This window comes from Mizuhopecten yessoensis, unplaced genomic scaffold (genome assembly GCF_002113885.1).
Source record: "Mizuhopecten yessoensis strain PY_sf001 unplaced genomic scaffold, ASM211388v2 scaffold965, whole genome shotgun sequence".
NCBI lineage: Eukaryota > Metazoa > Mollusca > Bivalvia > Pectinida > Pectinidae > Mizuhopecten > Mizuhopecten yessoensis.
Genome location: NW_018403810.1, coordinates 152,307 through 170,408, shown reverse-complemented (window position 1 = coordinate 170,408; position 18,102 = coordinate 152,307). Strand labels below are relative to the sequence as shown.

Below are 18,102 nucleotides of genomic sequence, written 5' to 3'. Positions count from 1 at the left end.
AGTCTCGTTAGTCTAGCCACCACTAATCAGGTTGTCTCACTATCCAGTCTCGTTAGTCTAGCCACCACTAATCAGGTTGTCTCACTATCCAGTCTCGTTAGTCTAGCCACCACTAATCAGGTTGTCTCACTATCCAGTCTCGTTAGTCTATCCACCACTAATCAGGTTGTCTCACTATTCAGTCTCGTTAGTCTAGCCACCACTAATCAGGTTGTCTCACTATCCAGTCTCGTTAGTCTATCCACCACTAATCAGGTTGTCTTACTATCCAGTCTCGTTAGTCTAGCCACCACTAATCAGGTTGTCCCACTATCAAGTCTCGTTAGTCTAGCCACCACTAATCAGATTGTCTCCCTATCCAGTCTCGTTAGTCTAGCCACCACCAATCAGGTTGTCTCACTATCCAGTCTCGTTAGTATATCCACCACTAATCAGGTTGTCTTACTATCCAGTCTCGTTAGTCTAGCAACCACTAATCAGGTTGTCTTACAATCCAGTCTCGTTTTTCTAGCCATCACTTATCAGGTTGTCTTTCAATCCAGTCTCGTTTTTCTAGCCATCACTTATCAGGTTGTCTTACAATCCAGTCTCGTTAGTCTAGCCACCACTAATCAGGTTGTCTCACTATCCAGCCTCGTTAGTCTAGCCACCACTAATCTGGTTGTCTCACAATCCAGTCTCGTTTTTCTAGCCATCACTTATCAGGTTCTCTCACTTTTCATCCTCGTTTTTCGATGACACAACAATAGAATATCTTATCAACAGTTAAGTACAATACTTACTTAACATCAATATTATGTTTATTATAAAACATTTTATAATGATACAATATTTATGTTCTGGTTGTAGCCTTACGAAAGTCCGAGATTTGTGAAGGGGCTCGGGCACTCGATTTAAACACACTTGTTAGTAAATGTGGGTATTGTATTGTTTCTGAAGCGAAAATACGATGTTTTGTATTGTATGCGATGAATGTGTTGTAGTGCTGCTACAACCAGACTGTTCCTCAGGCAGTACCGCTTCAGACTCCTGTTGTTGGCAGTCATTATCACTCTGACGATAGTCACCATTACAAGGAGAGAAGGTACGTCTAGGACAAACGTACAGGTTTCAACGTTATTCATATCTAAGGGGTTTCAGTGCTAATCTGAAATAGTTTAATTACGATGACCGCCGAATATAGCATCATGCATTGCATGTTGCATCGCTGTAGTGTACTTTTGGAACACATCGCCCCGATGATAGTACCTTTCAACAAAGATTCATTCGGAACACATCGCCCTGATTATAGTTCCCTTCAGCAAAAAAAGTCATTCGGAATACCCTTTCGTCATTTTCTACGAAACCTATGCTAGGTAGCAAAGGCGAGGTGTTCCGAATGCAAAAAAAGTCTGTTAGATGACCGAATCAGGCGAGATGTTCCGAATGCTGTAGTGTAGTGCTATAACATGATGCGGAGCACTTCAAAATTTACATATTTACAGAATAAGATGTGATGTTGACAAAGAATTGTTTATTTTTCATTTCAGATAACCATGGAAGCGATGGTCGCATTGCTGAGATTACGGAACAGTTAAAGGATGATTCTTCACGTAAGTAATGCGACCGCGTACTAATCTACGTGGTCCGACGTTAGTAGCGGGTCAGTTATTGGGAGTTCTTTAGTCGAGTAACTAAACAGATGCCAACAGCGGATTTGTTATTCGAGATTCTGAATAACTAAATCAAATCTCATTGACAAACTGACCTCTAACTAATAACTATCAACATGCTAATTATTTCAAGTTACTCTAGTTATTCGAAGCGGTTGATTAGTTACTTGAGTTTCGAACTCGCTGCTTGCAGCCCCCTTATTACGGAATTACGGCGTCATATACATTTTCCTCATAATACATTATTGGGAGTTTTGTATAGACTTTGTAGATGTATAAAAACAGACACAGTAAATAAATATGTTATTTTGTCATGGTTACTGCATTTTTAGTGAATTCAGTTTATTGAAATCACCATGGTAACAGATGAGTGATAAGTTCTTCGTGTAACACCAACATGCCACATATATAGATGTGTGACGTCCCAGTATATAAACTACTACTTATATTCTGTGACCCCTATTGTCATTCGTCTGCTGGATAGCCGACCTACTCGGTAGTGTAGCGGACGTTAACCCACTCAATCAATCTCCTTTGTCTTCAGATATTTAGCATGGGACATTGTCCCTATGCAACAAACATGTCGGGCACATTTTAGACCTGTGGCTTAGAAGTTGATCTGAAATACCAAATAAACCTAATGATTGCATTGTCCTAGACCATAACCACTGCAGACAAACAGATACCTGTACCAGTAACTGCAGCCCTATAATTACAACATAGATCTCACAATTAACTCAATCACCCCTGAAAACACATTTCAGTTCATAGGTGGGAATATTTTATTATGAAATTGCATGGGCAAATGAGTTAATACACTACATTACGTAACTGTATAGACTGTGAAGCAGTGTGTCTTCGGAGTAGAAGACGGAAGGAGGGGAAAATATAGCGGAACTGGACTGGTAGATCACCGGCGACCTGCTAGTTCAATTGGTTGAACGGTCTGTCAAATAATTGAAATGTAGACATGTAGACAGTGCTAATAATAAAGTTTAAGTTTAGCTTGTTGGTACCTTTGTCCTTCCTACCTCCACATTTCCATTTTATCGATTGAATCAGGACGAGTTGATGACATTGCAGCCCAATTGAAGGATGATTCGACGTGTAAGTGATGTCTTTATGCTGATGCCTATATAGAGAACTCAACTGGTATTTTACCTCTTAAATACAGTAATCTCCCTTCAATTTTGATTCTTCTATGACTGTTGAATGACCTGGCCAGAGTATTGCCGTTGAGTTTCCTCTGTCACAGTAATTCATCGGTTGTCCCGGGTTCGAATCCTTTATACTCGGCACACTACTGTTGATTTCTTTCTTTTTTGTTTATTTTATCAGTATCTTTTACATATAAATTCCGCAAGATGTGATTTTCTTTCCAGAAATATTTTATCAAAGCTTTCTACAGTTAAGCCGAGAAAAATGTAAACATGCATTTCCTTGCAGTGGGACGGGGATCACTAATTACAAATGTCGTCCAGACAAAATGATTATATGCCTGAACATTTCTCGCAATCACATTGGTCGGATCCTATACACGTGACCAGTCCTCAAAAACTCATGTTGACTGCTTTTCCGTTGAATTTCGATTTCTAAATATAGCCTATATGGAAACTCCCCGGAACCTGTAGCAGCGCATGCACAGTTAGAACGGAACGCGATCTGTCAGTCGACAACAGAGGATGACTGCTGGCGAACGCTTCGCTTCCGTTAAATCTGACAATTTCCAAAAACTGCTCGAAGATAAAGATACTGTTAACCCCCCAAAAGGCCACCCAACACGTAGTATGTGTCATCAATGCTTATCTCAAGGGAACGAACCTGAAAGGGCTGGTCGGGGAAAAATGTCATAATTGCTAAAATGGCATACACATGTTTAAAATACCTTCTTATGAAATATACCGATTCAAATTTTGCTGAAATTCACTCCCTAAGAGTAAAAATTATAATTATATTAAAGAAATCCTAAATCGTCACCTGACAGCCTAAAACTCTCAATTGACCCAGATCAGTGATGTAATTTTACCGCATACGCGTCATCAACTAGGCCAAATGTAAACATTGTGGCGAAAGAAAAAGATGCATGCAAAAGTCATGACAGGCACGAGGTATCAATACCGTTATATGTAACAACAACATATAGGTAGGAATACTACACTTGCATCATACATGACCTTTGAAAACAATTATTTACGTATAGTATTGCTGTCTTGTCCGCTAGTTGAGTCCGACATGGCTGATAGACGGCGTGCTATTGTTGTTATCTTCACTGCCTCACTTTCGAAACATCCACGTGACATATATAAATAGATCTGCGCTAAATTTACGTGGGGCTTCCCCGATATTTCAGTGGTCAAAACTGGACATTGCAAGTAGAACTCGACCATCATATTGCCGTGGTATAAGTTTTGGAAGGCCAGAGAACGCATTTAGACCCATTTATTTTGTAATTTTTTCCCCGACCAGCCCCTTTAACGATGTCTTCGAAAGCTATGATGCCGAACTGTTAAATTCAACCTTGGCGAGTTCCAGTCAAATATTAACAATACTTTTTTTTATTGTTGAAGCATACAATAAAACAGTTATGGGCTTTTTTGCAGGTAAAATATGATGTGATATGAACCTGAAAAAACGATATTGTCCTCGGCTTCGCCTCGGTTAATATCGCTTTTTCAGGTTCATATCACATCATATTCACCGGCACAAAAGTCAATAATTGTATAATATTACAGTCTATTCTCTTCAAAACAAGTAATTGCTTCCGCTATTGGCTCTCAAAACATCAAAGGAGCGTATTCCGCCAGCTTCTCTTTCAGATCCGCCTTGGTGGCCCTTCGTGAAGTAATCCTTGGTCTTCCCTCGATTGCTCTTTCAATGTGCATCCAACTTCCTGAATATGTTGCTATTCAGCATATAAAGCACATTTCCTAACCATCTCAGATGACGTGACCACATCTCCTGTCCAATCAGAATTGGATAGCCGCCTTCAGCAGTTCCACGTGTGTGATCTTGTTGGACCAGAGAGCCTGAAGAAATCGTGGCGGAAAGGAGAGTTCATGTCCTTTCTAGTTATCCGCTATCCCTCCTACATACATATAGTTCTCATAAGTAATAACGACAACATGATCCAATATATTCGATTGATACGTATTAGTTAAATAGATGTCAAAGCAAAAATAACGACAATGTAGACGAAGGAATTTGTCATATTTTCATAGCAACGCCCCTTTCTAAGGCGGAAACATGAACACTTGTTTATCACAACATATGACAAAAGAGAAAAACAGTCACTATCACACAATACTACATCACAAAATACATAAACACAAAACCAGTTATCACTTATAATATATGCCGATGTTATCGTATGTCCCTTCAGTTAGCTTGTAACCGAAGGCTAATTGGGAAAACATTCATCTTAAAAATGTGAATAAAGGTAGTGGGAAAATCTATAACCTTAATAGAGCTTCTTAACAATCACTTCACTAATATTTCTACATCAACACCTGACCTCGAATTACTCCAAACAGCACAACCCAATACCCCACATTCACTATCAAACATTCATATCACTGAACAAGATGTTTCCGATCAAATTAATATACTCAACACTAATAAATCCCCAGGCTCTGATGGTGTTATTCCTAAAATTGTGAAAAAGCTTCATGCTTCTCTTAAATTACCTCTTATGTTATTATTCAATAAGACACTAGAGTCTGGTATAATACCTTTTAGTTGGAAACAAACAAATGTTAATGCTATTTATAAAGGAAATGACTCATCTATTGATGTGTTAAATTACCGACCAATTTCAATTACATCATGCTTCATTAAAATAATGGAAAAAAAAATATTTTTAAATATCTATACAACTTTTTGATTGAGAATGATATTATTACTAAGCATCAGTCGAGCTTTATACCTGGTGATTCTACTGTCAATCAGCTTTTGTTTTTTATAATGAAATTGTAAGGAATATGGATAAAGGAAAGGAGCTTCGATTTGTTTTTTGTGATATCAGTAAAGCCTTCGACAGAGTATGGCACGAAGGTCTTTTATTTAAATTGAAATTATATGGTATAAATGGAAATCTACTTTTGTGGTTTGAAAATAATCTGTCTAACAGAATGCAAAGAGTAAATACTGAAGGTTACTTTTCACAATTTAAGAATGTAAAAACCTCAAGGATCTGTCCTCGGACCACTTTTATTTCTTCTCTATATCAATGATATCACTACTAATGTTTCCACCAATATCAAACTTTTTGCTGATGACACTTCTCTGTATGTAATTATAGATAATAACCCAGCACAGGCCGCACAATCTCTCAACACTGATCTTACTAACATAGGTGAATGGGCAACAACCTGGGACATTAAATTAAATCCAAGTAAAACAAAATCACTCATATTTCCTAGAAAACAAGACACCCATCACATCCCACTATTTTTCCAAAATAGCCAAATCATAGACACATCATCACATCAACACTTAGGACTTACACTTCAAGATGATGCAACATGGAAACAGCACATACAGAATATATACAAAAAAGCTTACAATAGACTTAATATTCTTCGCCATGTCAAAACTAAAGTCAATAGAAAATCATTAATTAAAATATATGTGGGATTTATTAGGCCAATTTTGGAATATGCAGATATTATTTGGGATAATTGTACACAACAGGCAAAAGATGTTCTTGAATCTGTACAATTAGAAGCAGCTAGGATAATAACAGGTCTTCGTTCTGGGGTATCACATGACAAACTATACAATGAACTAGGTTGGGAAACACTATCTGTAAGACGAAATAAACACAAACATGTAATGATGTACAAAATTATGCATTGGCAGACACCTCACTACTTACAAAATGTTTTAAATCCCTTTGTTCACTTCTCTTAATAGTTATGGAAACCACAATCACATTGATAAAATCATTCTTCTCCAGGGCTGTCCTGATTGTGATGGGCTTACAAATAGAAGAATACTTGATGATGTACATATTTTTATTGGAAAATCCCGTCGTTTTAATTTTTATATGACTTAAAACCACGATGTTAAACAAAAATATACTATACATTCTATATTTCATCCAAGGAGATTCTAGTTGAGCATGACTACTGTCTATAACGTGTACTTATCATGACATTGTAAATAATTACATCATATATGTATTAAATGAATTTATTATTTTTAATTTTAACAGTTGTTGGTTGCAGTGACCTGTGCAATATATGCACATGAACTTTTGGTCTAAGCCTGCCAATATCTGTCTATGATAGTGTATATATGTGCTGAAATAAATGTATTTGTACATGTACGTGTATGTGTGCGAGATGTTTCCTTCATGAGTTACTTCCCCTTAGTCTTGTGTTAATATGAATTATTTTGTGTTAATTTTTTCATTTGCAACATGTCTTAAATATTATGTCTCCTTGTTTATTCCACTTTGGCCATTTGACGGAGAGAATTTATATAGGCTTTGCCTGCTATTCAATCCAATTGACTATGACATCTTGTATGATTTTTTGTTGATGTATTTTATGTTGTAGTATTGTTTCATACTGACCGTTTATTTCTACACATGTTTTGATCTGTAGGTGTTCCTGTTTCTGTCTTCAAAAAAAGGTGGATTGGCTTGACAATCGGACTAACTGACATTATGACTTCTTTTCTTTTATATATACACGTATATAAACAAACATACTTCAAACAGCTGTTACACAATCTGACTTTATCAACGAGTTTGTATTTCCTCAGATAACCATAAAGTGACATTGACAGAATGCCACGTCACATCTGTATTGATAGTTCATGAAACATTTTATCATGAAATGATGAATAGTATTGTAAAAGTGATATCATTAGGTTGAGTAAATGTTTTATATATTGGCTACATTTTCATGTGTTTCTCCGAGTCCAGGCCAAGCTTTGTAGAGTCTTTGTTGAAAGGTTTCCGCACTGATAAGTAACACAAGCTATATGAAACTGTCTACTTCCCCTCGCTATTCCTCGTCTACACAATCCTGTCCGTTAATAGACTGTTATTTTCTGTCACTTAACAGTTGTATTTGTTTACAAAAGCCAACCCGGTGGAACATACTTTCTTTCCTTGGTGGTCGTTTCCCGCTGACGTGTTTGCCTGGGTGATAACATAACTATTTAATCGGCAAAATACTGATTCTCTTGGTAAACAAAAGAATGTCAACTTGATTAATCTAGATTGGTCTTCAGTTGCGTTCCTTTTTAACAGCAGACCTAACCGTTAACCGCTTTGTAGAATTGTCGGTTTTGATTGTCTATTTTTGGTTTTGGTTTTGTTTTTGGCGATGATCATACAAAACTCCAACCTGATATTTTATATTGGGGGTGGGGGTTATGATCACAAAACTCTGTTTTGATATTTGATAGTGGAGAGCCAATGATAACGCAAAACTCTGTTTTGATATTTGATTTTAGAGTTGGGAGCTAATGATCACACATAACTCAACATCGCAATTTGAGCTTGGTAAAGAAAGGAAGAAATCTCGTTGATTTTGTGTGTGGTCCATTAAATATAAAGATCACTGTTACTAAATTGATCACTGTTACTAAATTGTAAGAAGCTAAAATTTCACAGAACGATAAACCCGTCCGGGTACTAGAACTTCCGAACGAGTGATCACCCATACTTTGTTGTTGATGGATTTCCCTTGATGGGGGTAAACTCCTTTAGAATTTGGGCGTGTATTGTCATTGGTGTTTCGTCATAAGGTCAAGGTCACTGTCACTAAAAACAGAACTTCATAGACATTTGACCTATCCGGTTGTTAATTTGAGCACAAATGACACAGTGCTTGAACTTGGTATCTTCGTTGACGTCGGGAAGAGGAAGGATTTTTGATTAATGAAAGGAAAGGCTACCTTACTAAATAATTATTTTCTTGCCAGGATTTTACATTCTGAGCAAATGACCACACAGAGTCAAAATTTGGGTATTGACGCGGTCAAAGGTTTCTCAGTTTTTCTGAAGCAATACAACTGCACAGATCTCGCTCTTGGTGTGTAAGTTGCCCTGGTATGAAGGAACAGCCATATTAATATTTAACATAGGTTGTCAAAGGTCAAGGTAAAACTTCGGATTACTGATGCTTTAAATAGTATCGTTTTCACAATTAAGGACATTGTTTATAAAATACATTTTCACAAACCGAATGATCAGTCCTAATGCTTACAAGAATAAGCGTGTGGGGAGCGCTAGATGAAAGGAAACATTCTTTCAATACATTAAATACAGTTAACAATATCTGTTTCTTTTTTACTCACCAATCCATTCATTCGTTCGTTCATAATTATTTTCTACTTTCATTCAGAACGATTCTTCCACACATACTAATATCACACTTGTTTCCTATATATCTACCTTGAATATTATATATGATATGCTTATTTAATTTTCTTAATTCGCACACGTATGAAAATGTATGTAAGTATTTCTTACAGGCATTCAGATATCACCTCTAAGATTCGTTCCATCTCTCCACCAATGTATTCATAGGCAAAAATAGCATACATTTTGTTTATAAACAACTCCAACAACCCAGGTGGAGTATAAAATGGTCTGGGGTGGTCGTTGCGGTATCTGTGCTGTAGCATTCAAGTGAGGTGGCACTTTAAATGATGCCGTTGGAAGCACGGTCCCACTACAAACAGAACACATCACATCTCTAGCACACACGCAGGCTTACATACATAGGGAGATATTAGCCAGGTGGCATAGGACTAGTAGATAGCGCCTGATAATTGATTAATATAAATGCTAATTGTATTAATTGTATATCTATGTACTGTAAAGAGTGGCTTATATGTTAGCTATATATCAAATGCTGTATATTATTTATTATTATTATTTTTTCTCTTGACTACTCTCAACTACCCAGCACCCAGCCTTTGTTTTAACCTTTACTCAGTAGCAACATTCCTACATTACACCATATTGAGTTTTACACTGTCTCAGTTGGTTAGCTATTCCAGAACCTGTTTCATATATCAGGGTTTTCTGTTGACCTATGAACTCCTTATCCAGGATTTTCTACGTAAGAATCTTCGATCTACGCTGAGGGAATGTTTACATTGGTCATTATCACCTGTTTTATTTTTTATTTTCCTGGATTTGAAGACAAATCTATAGCGGTTGCTACATCTGATACAGGACACAATTCCTGTTTTTCTGTTGTTTCCTCTATGAGAGCCTATTTTATCATTGTGTACGGACAGCATTTTCTTTTCTTTACTATCCTTCCTTTGTTGCAGTATATGTGGACAGCCGGAACGCAGACGAGATCTACCGTAATGTCACCGTCCTATGTTACATCCTCACCATGGAGAGAAACATGGACAACAGGGTGGTAGTAGTGAACGCCACATGGGCTAAAAGATGTAACAAGGTGCTCTACCTGCTGTGTACCGACCGGAAGGGGCGTGACATTTTGTCCACGTGTTCTGTAGGGGAGAGTAAGGAACATTTGACAGGCAAGGTCCGATACACTCTTAAATATATGTATAAACACTACTTACATAAATATGACTGGTTTTTAAAAGCAGACGATGATACCTATGTGATAATGGAGAACCTCCGGTATCTATTATCACATTACCCCACCAACAAGGCGGGGTATCTGGGTTATCACTTTAAATTGTTCGTTAACCAAGGCTACATGAGTGGAGGAGCGGGCTACGTGATAAACAAACAGGCCCTCAAGCAGCTTGTCGAAGTTGGGTTTTCACAGAACCATTGTCTTGAAGATGGAGGAAACGAAGATGTGGAGATAGGCAAGTGTTTGCAGGCCTCGAACGTTTCTGTGTTCAGTTCTTTAGATAAGTTCCAAAGGGAAACATTCCATACCGACACGCCGTGGCAGCACACACTCGGCCTACAGCCGAGCTACCTCGACAGATACTCCACTAACCACGTGCACAGGGTAAGCCAGGGCGTTGTAAATCAGAATTTGACAAATTCGTATTTCATAGTATCGAAAGTATTTTTTTATTATTTGAATCGCAATGTTACTATTTACTGTCTGTTAATTTATGGACAGCACGTTGTTGCATGCCAAAGCCACATTTAGAAATGATTTAATGAGACTATAGGTTAGAAAAAAACCCAAATGATTTCATTTTATTCTTGTAACCTACCTTAAATATATTATCAGGCTCATTATTTAAGTGAACTGATAAAGTGATGTTCTTGCTCACAAATTCCATTCAGCACACCGAATACTAGACAAAACACTTTAACTGCGGTATTCCTTATATGTCAGCACACCGAATACTAGACAAAACACTCTAATCTGCGCTATTCCTTATATGTCAGCACACCGAATACTGGACAAAACACTCTAACTGCGGTATTCCTTATATGTCAGCTCACTGAATACTTGACAAAACACTCTTATCTGCGGTATTCCTTATATGTCAGCACACCGAATACTAGACAAAACACTCTAATCTGCGGTATTCCTTATATGTCAGCACACCGAATACTAGACAAAACACTCTAATCTGCGGTATTCCTTATATGTCAGCACACCGAATACTAGACAAAACACTCTAATCTGCGGTATTCCTTATATGTCAGCACACCGAATACTAGACAAAACACTCTAATCTGCGGTATTCCTTATATGTCAGCACACCGAATACTAGACAAAACACTCTAATCTGCGGTATTCCTTATATGTCAGCACACCGAATACTAGACAAAACACTCTAATCTGCGGTATTCCTTATATGTCAGCACACCGAATACTAGACAAAACACTCTAATCTGCGGTATTCCTTATATGTCAGCACACCGAATACTAGACAAAACACTCTAATCTGCGGTATTCCTTATATGTCAGCACACCGAATACTAGACAAAACACTCTAATCTGCGGTATTCCTTATATGTCAGCACACCGAATACTAGACAAAACACTCTAATCTGCGGTATTCCTTATATGTCAGCACACCGAATACTAGACAAAACACTCTAATCTGCGGTATTCCTTATATGTCAGCACACCGAATACTAGACAAAACACTCTAATCTGCGGTATTCCTTATATGTCAGCACACCGAATACTAGACAAAACACTCTAATCTGCGGTATTCCTTATATGTCAGCACACCGAATACTAGACAAAACACTCTAATCTGCGGTATTCCTTATATGTCAGCACACCGAATACTAGACAAAACACTCTAATCTGCGGTATTCCTTATATGTCAGCACACCGAATACTAGACAAAACACTCTAATCTGCGGTATTCCTTATATGTCAGCACACCGAATACTAGACAAAACACTCTAATCTGCGGTATTCCTTATATGTCAGCACACCGAATACTAGACAAAACACTCTAATCTGCGGTATTCCTTATATGTCAGCACACCGAATACTAGACAAAACACTCTAATCTGCGGTATTCCTTATATGTCAGCACACCGAATACTAGACAAAACACTCTAATCTGCGGTATTCCTTATATGTCAGCACACCGAATACTAGACAAAACACTCTAATCTGCGGTATTCCTTATATGTCAGCACACCGAATACTAGACAAAACACTCTAATCTGCGGTATTCCTTATATGTCAGCACACCGAATACTAGACAAAACACTCTAATCTGCGGTATTCCTTATATGTCAGCACACCGAATACTAGACAAAACACTCTAATCTGCGGTATTCCTTATATGTCAGCACACCGAATACTAGACAAAACACTCTAATCTGCGGTATTCCTTATATGTCAGCACACCGAATACTAGACAAAACACTCTAATCTGCGGTATTCCTTATATGTCAGCACACCGAATACTAGACAAAACACTCTAATCTGCGGTATTCCTTATATGTCAGCACACCGAATACTAGACAAAACACTCTAATCTGCGGTATTCCTTATATGTCAGCACACCGAATACTAGACAAAACACTCTAATCTGCGGTATTCCTTATATGTCAGCACACCGAATACTAGACAAAACACTCTAATCTGCGGTATTCCTTATATGTCAGCACACCGAATACTAGACAAAACACTCTAATCTGCGGTATTCCTTATATGTCAGCACACCGAATACTAGACAAAACACTCTAATCTGCGGTATTCCTTATATGTCAGCACACCGAATACTAGACAAAACACTCTAATCTGCGGTATTCCTTATATGTCAGCACACCGAATACTAGACAAAACACTCTAATCTGCGGTATTCCTTATATGTCAGCACACCGAATACTAGACAAAACACTCTAATCTGCGGTATTCCTTATATGTCAGCACACCGAATACTAGACAAAACACTCTAATCTGCGGTATTCCTTATATGTCAGCACACCGAATACTAGACAAAACACTCTAATCTGTGGTATTCCTTATATGTCAGCACACCGAATACTAGACAAAACACTCTTATCTGCGGTATGTGTTGTATCAGTTGTACATATTTAATAACTTTGTGTTTTTGTTTTTCATACTTTATAACTTTGCGTTTTTGTTTTTCATACTTTATAACTTTGCGTTTTTGTTTTTCATACTTTATAACTTTGCGTTTTAGTTTACATAGTTTATAACTTTGTGTTCTACTTAGTTGTAAATATTTTGTAACTTTGTGTTTTAGTTTAAACTCTTTACAACTTTGTGTTGTACCTTGTAAGAAAATACTATTTTTTTTATTGTACTCTGTTTTACTATATTTTATAACTTTGTGTTGTACCTAGTTGTAAGAAGATACTATTTTTGTATTGTACTCTGTTGTACGATATTTTATATCTTGTAATAGTGTCTCTGGCCACCATCACCACAAAGATATATTATCTCACCTATTGATAATGATTTTTGATGATCCGCTTTAATAAAACTGCTCTTTTATTGACAGGGTGCAGAGTGCTGCAGTCAATTTCCTGTCACGTACCACCACCTTGATGTGGACAACATTATATTTTTAGAACACATGCTTTACAGGACTCACGTGTGGGGTAGACACGGCAGGACAGACGTAAAGGATCTTTTTCCACCTAAAAGTGTTCGACCACAAAACAAACACCTGTTACAAAGTGATGATACACCATAGACGGAGAACAGTACCATACAGAAAAAACAGTGCCATGTTACAATTTTACCTGCTGATATTCCGTTATGGATGGTTTCTCGTTGACTTTCGGTATTATTGATTGATTTTTTATTCTCTTTGTTCAAATACAGCTCATGTCAGAATTCCAGGAGTACGACCCATAAGGCATTTCATTCTTGTTTTAGTGTGCTTCAAAATCTCATTTCGGACGGTGGATTTTAAACTGGAAAAAACTACTTCTATGTATGAGTGTATATTGTTCGAGTTAATAAGGTAACACAGGAATTGTCTCCCCTCGAATCGTTCAGTCAGTAAGTGTCCATCAACTTACAGGAATGGTGTCGCTGTTAAAAGCAGTTTAAATGTTTATTATGGGCCAACACTACGCAGAAACCATTTATTGTAATTATTTATCTTTTTAATTTAATTTTATTGGCGGTATTATGGACAGTTCAATACTTCCTTGGTAGCAGAAAACCTTTATCCTTTTAATGCTTCAAATAGCGAAACATGGCTGAAAAACAGCGATTTACCTACTTGAAGTTTTTGTAATAATGCCGTGTGCCAAAAAGAATGTTAATAAACATGTGCCAGCCATACTTACCAGTTACTGATATTAATACAGAATGTGCCACTTAAATGTTATTTATAAACTAAAACAATTTCATGTACGGGTTGATATATCAGAGTTATTATCCCCTGTCTAATCAGGGTTTATTCTTGATTTCCGTTAAATAACGGATGGAAATAAGCTGTCACAAAACAGAAAAGACTGACATACACATGCTATTTTCGATTCGTTTCCAACTATAACGAAGTTTGACTGAACTATTTGAATTTGAATTTCAACATGTTATCATTTTTGTTCTTTTTCCCTGAAAACATACTGCATTGTATTCTTTAAATTACTCCAAGCCAAGTAAGGTTATTAGACAACATGCGGGAAAAACGGATCGCGGACTTACATTTAGATGTTGTTTAATTTTACCTCGATTTGTATAACTGTGTAAACTTGTTTTTTAATGATACTTCATATTTAATATGATTTTATTATATCTAATGTTTTCGCATGCTTTTTTTACATTTTAAAAATGATTTTTGATGTGATTTTTACTTTGTGATGTTTCAAAAACATCAAGGGGAGATCATTTGGTTCAATCCTCTTGCCGAGACAAATCAAAGTCCTTAAAATTGGTACGTAGTATCTGGCGGTTATAAAGATGACCGAGTGACGTGGTACCATGTCCTGGTTATAACCATTCAGTGAGACGTCACTTGGTAGTCCTTAAGGATCCCTGTCCCAGTGTACTGTGTTTTGTCCTATATACAGCTACCTCCCCTTAACTTCCTTAAGGATCCCTGTCCCAATGTACTGTGCTTTTTCCTATGTACAGTTACCTCCCCTTAACGATCCCTGTCCCACTGTACTGTGCTTTTTCCTATGTACAGTTACCTCCCCTTAAGTATCCCTGTCCCACTGATCTGTGTTTTTTCCTATGTACAGCTACCTCCCCTTAAGGATCCCTGTCCCACTGTACTGTGCTTTTTCCTATATACAGTTACCTCTCCTTAACTTCCGTTTGGATATAACTGTAGTACAGTTAGACCAGGATATTTCCGTTGACCAGTTGGCCAAATCGGTTAGTGCGAAAGTATTACAATCTGAAGGCCAGGGTTCGAAATCCGGTCTATCCCCGTTGATTTTATGCATTCAGATCACTGTTGTTGATTCCGAATTCTAAAAACAATACTTAGGAGTGGTACGGGGATCCTTACGTGGCCCAATCATTTCCGACTTTGTCTTCATATGACTTTTTATAAAAATGCATGGAACAATTAAAGCATCTGCGTATGTGTGTGTGTGTGTGTGTGTGTGTGTGTGTTATACATTGCTTTGATGAATTATACAGATTTGACTAATCAATGTTAAACGTTTTCAGTTATGCAGATATATCAAAATATCACGTTGTATAGTTGATGTTTTTTCATCTATGATCAATTCGTATTTCATCTTACCTGTGTATGTTCGGGAGACGATTATACCTGCTATACCTCACTGTAAGTGCCTCTGTAGGTCCCTGGTAGGGTTTCCCTATATCTTTTGTTAAGGGGCCTTTACAGAAACCACAATCAATATGCAGCTCCCAGTGTGTTACTGTTTTTTTCTTACCTACCTGCTCTTTGTTTCCGTAGTGTCTCCCTCATCCTCGAAACTCCAGGGGTTACGCTCAAAACTGAAGGCACGCGACTGGCTATTTGATTGGTCTCTGGTTAAACTCTCCATCAATTGCTAGGCTGATACCTGTTCTTTGAGGATTACATTGGGGCTACACCAGACTTCAAATCGAGTCAATTTTACGCGACCGGCATATTATTTGACGTACATAAAAGGATCAAGCTGCTGTTCTCGTCTCATCCATAAAGTGGCGCACAATGAGCTTTCGCTTTTATTCATGACACATTCCATGAGTGTAGAGGGTTCAAGGGGTGTAGAGAGGTAAAGTTGGCGTATCCCCTGGAGTATCGAGGTGTCCCCTTAGCACCCCTGGTAAGCCCGCACTTTAAGATCACGTGGTGACCAAATAGAACTAACGCCACATCATCGATTGATGTCGATCCAGGTCAGGACATTTAAGTGAAATGGCGATTCAGAGTAGTCAAAACTACACAAATTTTACGCAGAGCAATAACTGTTGACTGTTGATTCAAAATTTAAAACAAAATAACCCCAAGAAATGTTCACATGGAAGTGCATATTTTTTGTTTTGTTTTTGTTTTGTTTTTTTATATATTATATCAGCAATAGTAGGGCCTAAGGTTTTGAAGTTGAAGAAGTGTGAGAGATAATATGACAAAGATTGCTGCCGATACCTTATTAAGTGTATACGTGTCCGCAGCCAAGCTGTAATTGGAATTGATTGTATATTTTTACTTTTTCAAAAACATTCCGAATTGTTGTAGTCAATGTAGCCAAAATGTATGAATAAAGATTACATCTGTTTTGGATTTTTGTGTGGACTATTTGTTGTTTGTTGAAGGGATTGCTTTTGTAGAAATGTGCCTGTATATGTTCAAGACGCAAACAAAACACCTGTAAATAGGACGCTACGGCCAATAAAGACCAGAACCAAATCAATCATGTCACTATACGATAGTCTACGCTGTATCCCGTAGTTTATCAAACATGTCACTATACGATAGTCTACGCTGTATCCCGTAGATTATCAATCATGTCACTATACGATAGCCTACGCTGGATCCCGTAGTTTATCAATCATGTCACCTTACGATAGTCTACGCTGGATCCCGTAGTTTATCAATCATGTCACCTTACGATAGTCTACGCTGTATCCCGCAGTTTATCAATCATGTCACTATACGATAGTCTACGCTGTATCCCGTAGTTTATCAATCATGTCACCTTACGATAGTCTACGCTGTATCCCGTAGTTTATCAATCATGTCACCTTACGATAGTCTACGCTGGATCCCGTAGTTTATCAATCATGATACTATACGATAGCCTACGCTGTATCCCGTAGTTTATCAATCATGTCTCTATACGATAGTCTACGCTGTATCCCGTAGTTTATCAATCATGATACTATACGATAGCCTACGCTGTATCCCGTAGTTTATAAATCATGTCACTATACGATAGTCTACGCTGTATTCCGTAGTTTAGGAATCATGTCACTATACGATAGTCTACGCTGTATTCCGTAGTTTATGAATCATGTCACTATACGATAGTCTACGCTGTATCTCGTATTTTATCAATCATGATACTATACGATAGTCTACGCTGTATCCAGTAGTTTATCAATCATGTCACTATACGATAGACTACGCTGTATCCCGTAGTTTATGAATCATGTCACTATACGATAGCCTACGCTGTATCGCGTAGTTTATCAATCATGTCACTATACGATAGCCTACGCTGTATCGCGTAGTTTATCAATCATGTCACTATACGATAGCCTACGTTGTATCCCGTAGTTTATCAATCATGTCACCTTACGATAGTCTACGCTGTATCCCGTAGTTAATCAATCATGATACTATACGATAGCCTACGCTGTATCCCGTAGTTTATAAATCATGTCACTATACGATAGTCTACGCTGTAGCCCGTAGTTTATCAATCATGTCACTATACGATAGCCTACGCTGTATCCCGTAGTTTATAAATCATGTCACTATACGATAGTCTACGCTGTATCCCGTAGTTTATCAATCATGTCACTATACGATAGTCTACGGGCTGTATCCCGTATTTTATCAATCATGTCACTATACGATAGTCTACGCTGTATCCCGTAGTTAATCAATCATG

The 18,102-nt window shown here is 37.6% G+C and overlaps 1 protein-coding gene across 3 annotated transcripts in view; it reads left to right on the top strand.

The window, feature by feature from the left end:
* The window catches only part of LOC110455876 (glycoprotein-N-acetylgalactosamine 3-beta-galactosyltransferase 1-like), a 29,399-nt gene extending 14,170 nt beyond the window's left edge, over nucleotides 1-15,229 (top strand). For all 3 annotated transcript variants that reach the window (XM_021506304.1, XM_021506295.1, XM_021506289.1), the window contains exons 4-7: nucleotides 984-1,084; nucleotides 1,530-1,592; nucleotides 9,951-10,618; nucleotides 13,569-15,229. In XM_021506304.1, the coding sequence (XP_021361979.1) occupies nucleotides 984-1,084; nucleotides 1,530-1,592; nucleotides 9,951-10,618; nucleotides 13,569-13,763 (1,027 nt within the window). In that variant the 3' untranslated portion in view covers nucleotides 13,764-15,229. The remainder of the gene's footprint in view (nucleotides 1-983; nucleotides 1,085-1,529; nucleotides 1,593-9,950; nucleotides 10,619-13,568) is intronic.
* Nucleotides 15,230-18,102: the final 2,873 nt, after the last annotated feature.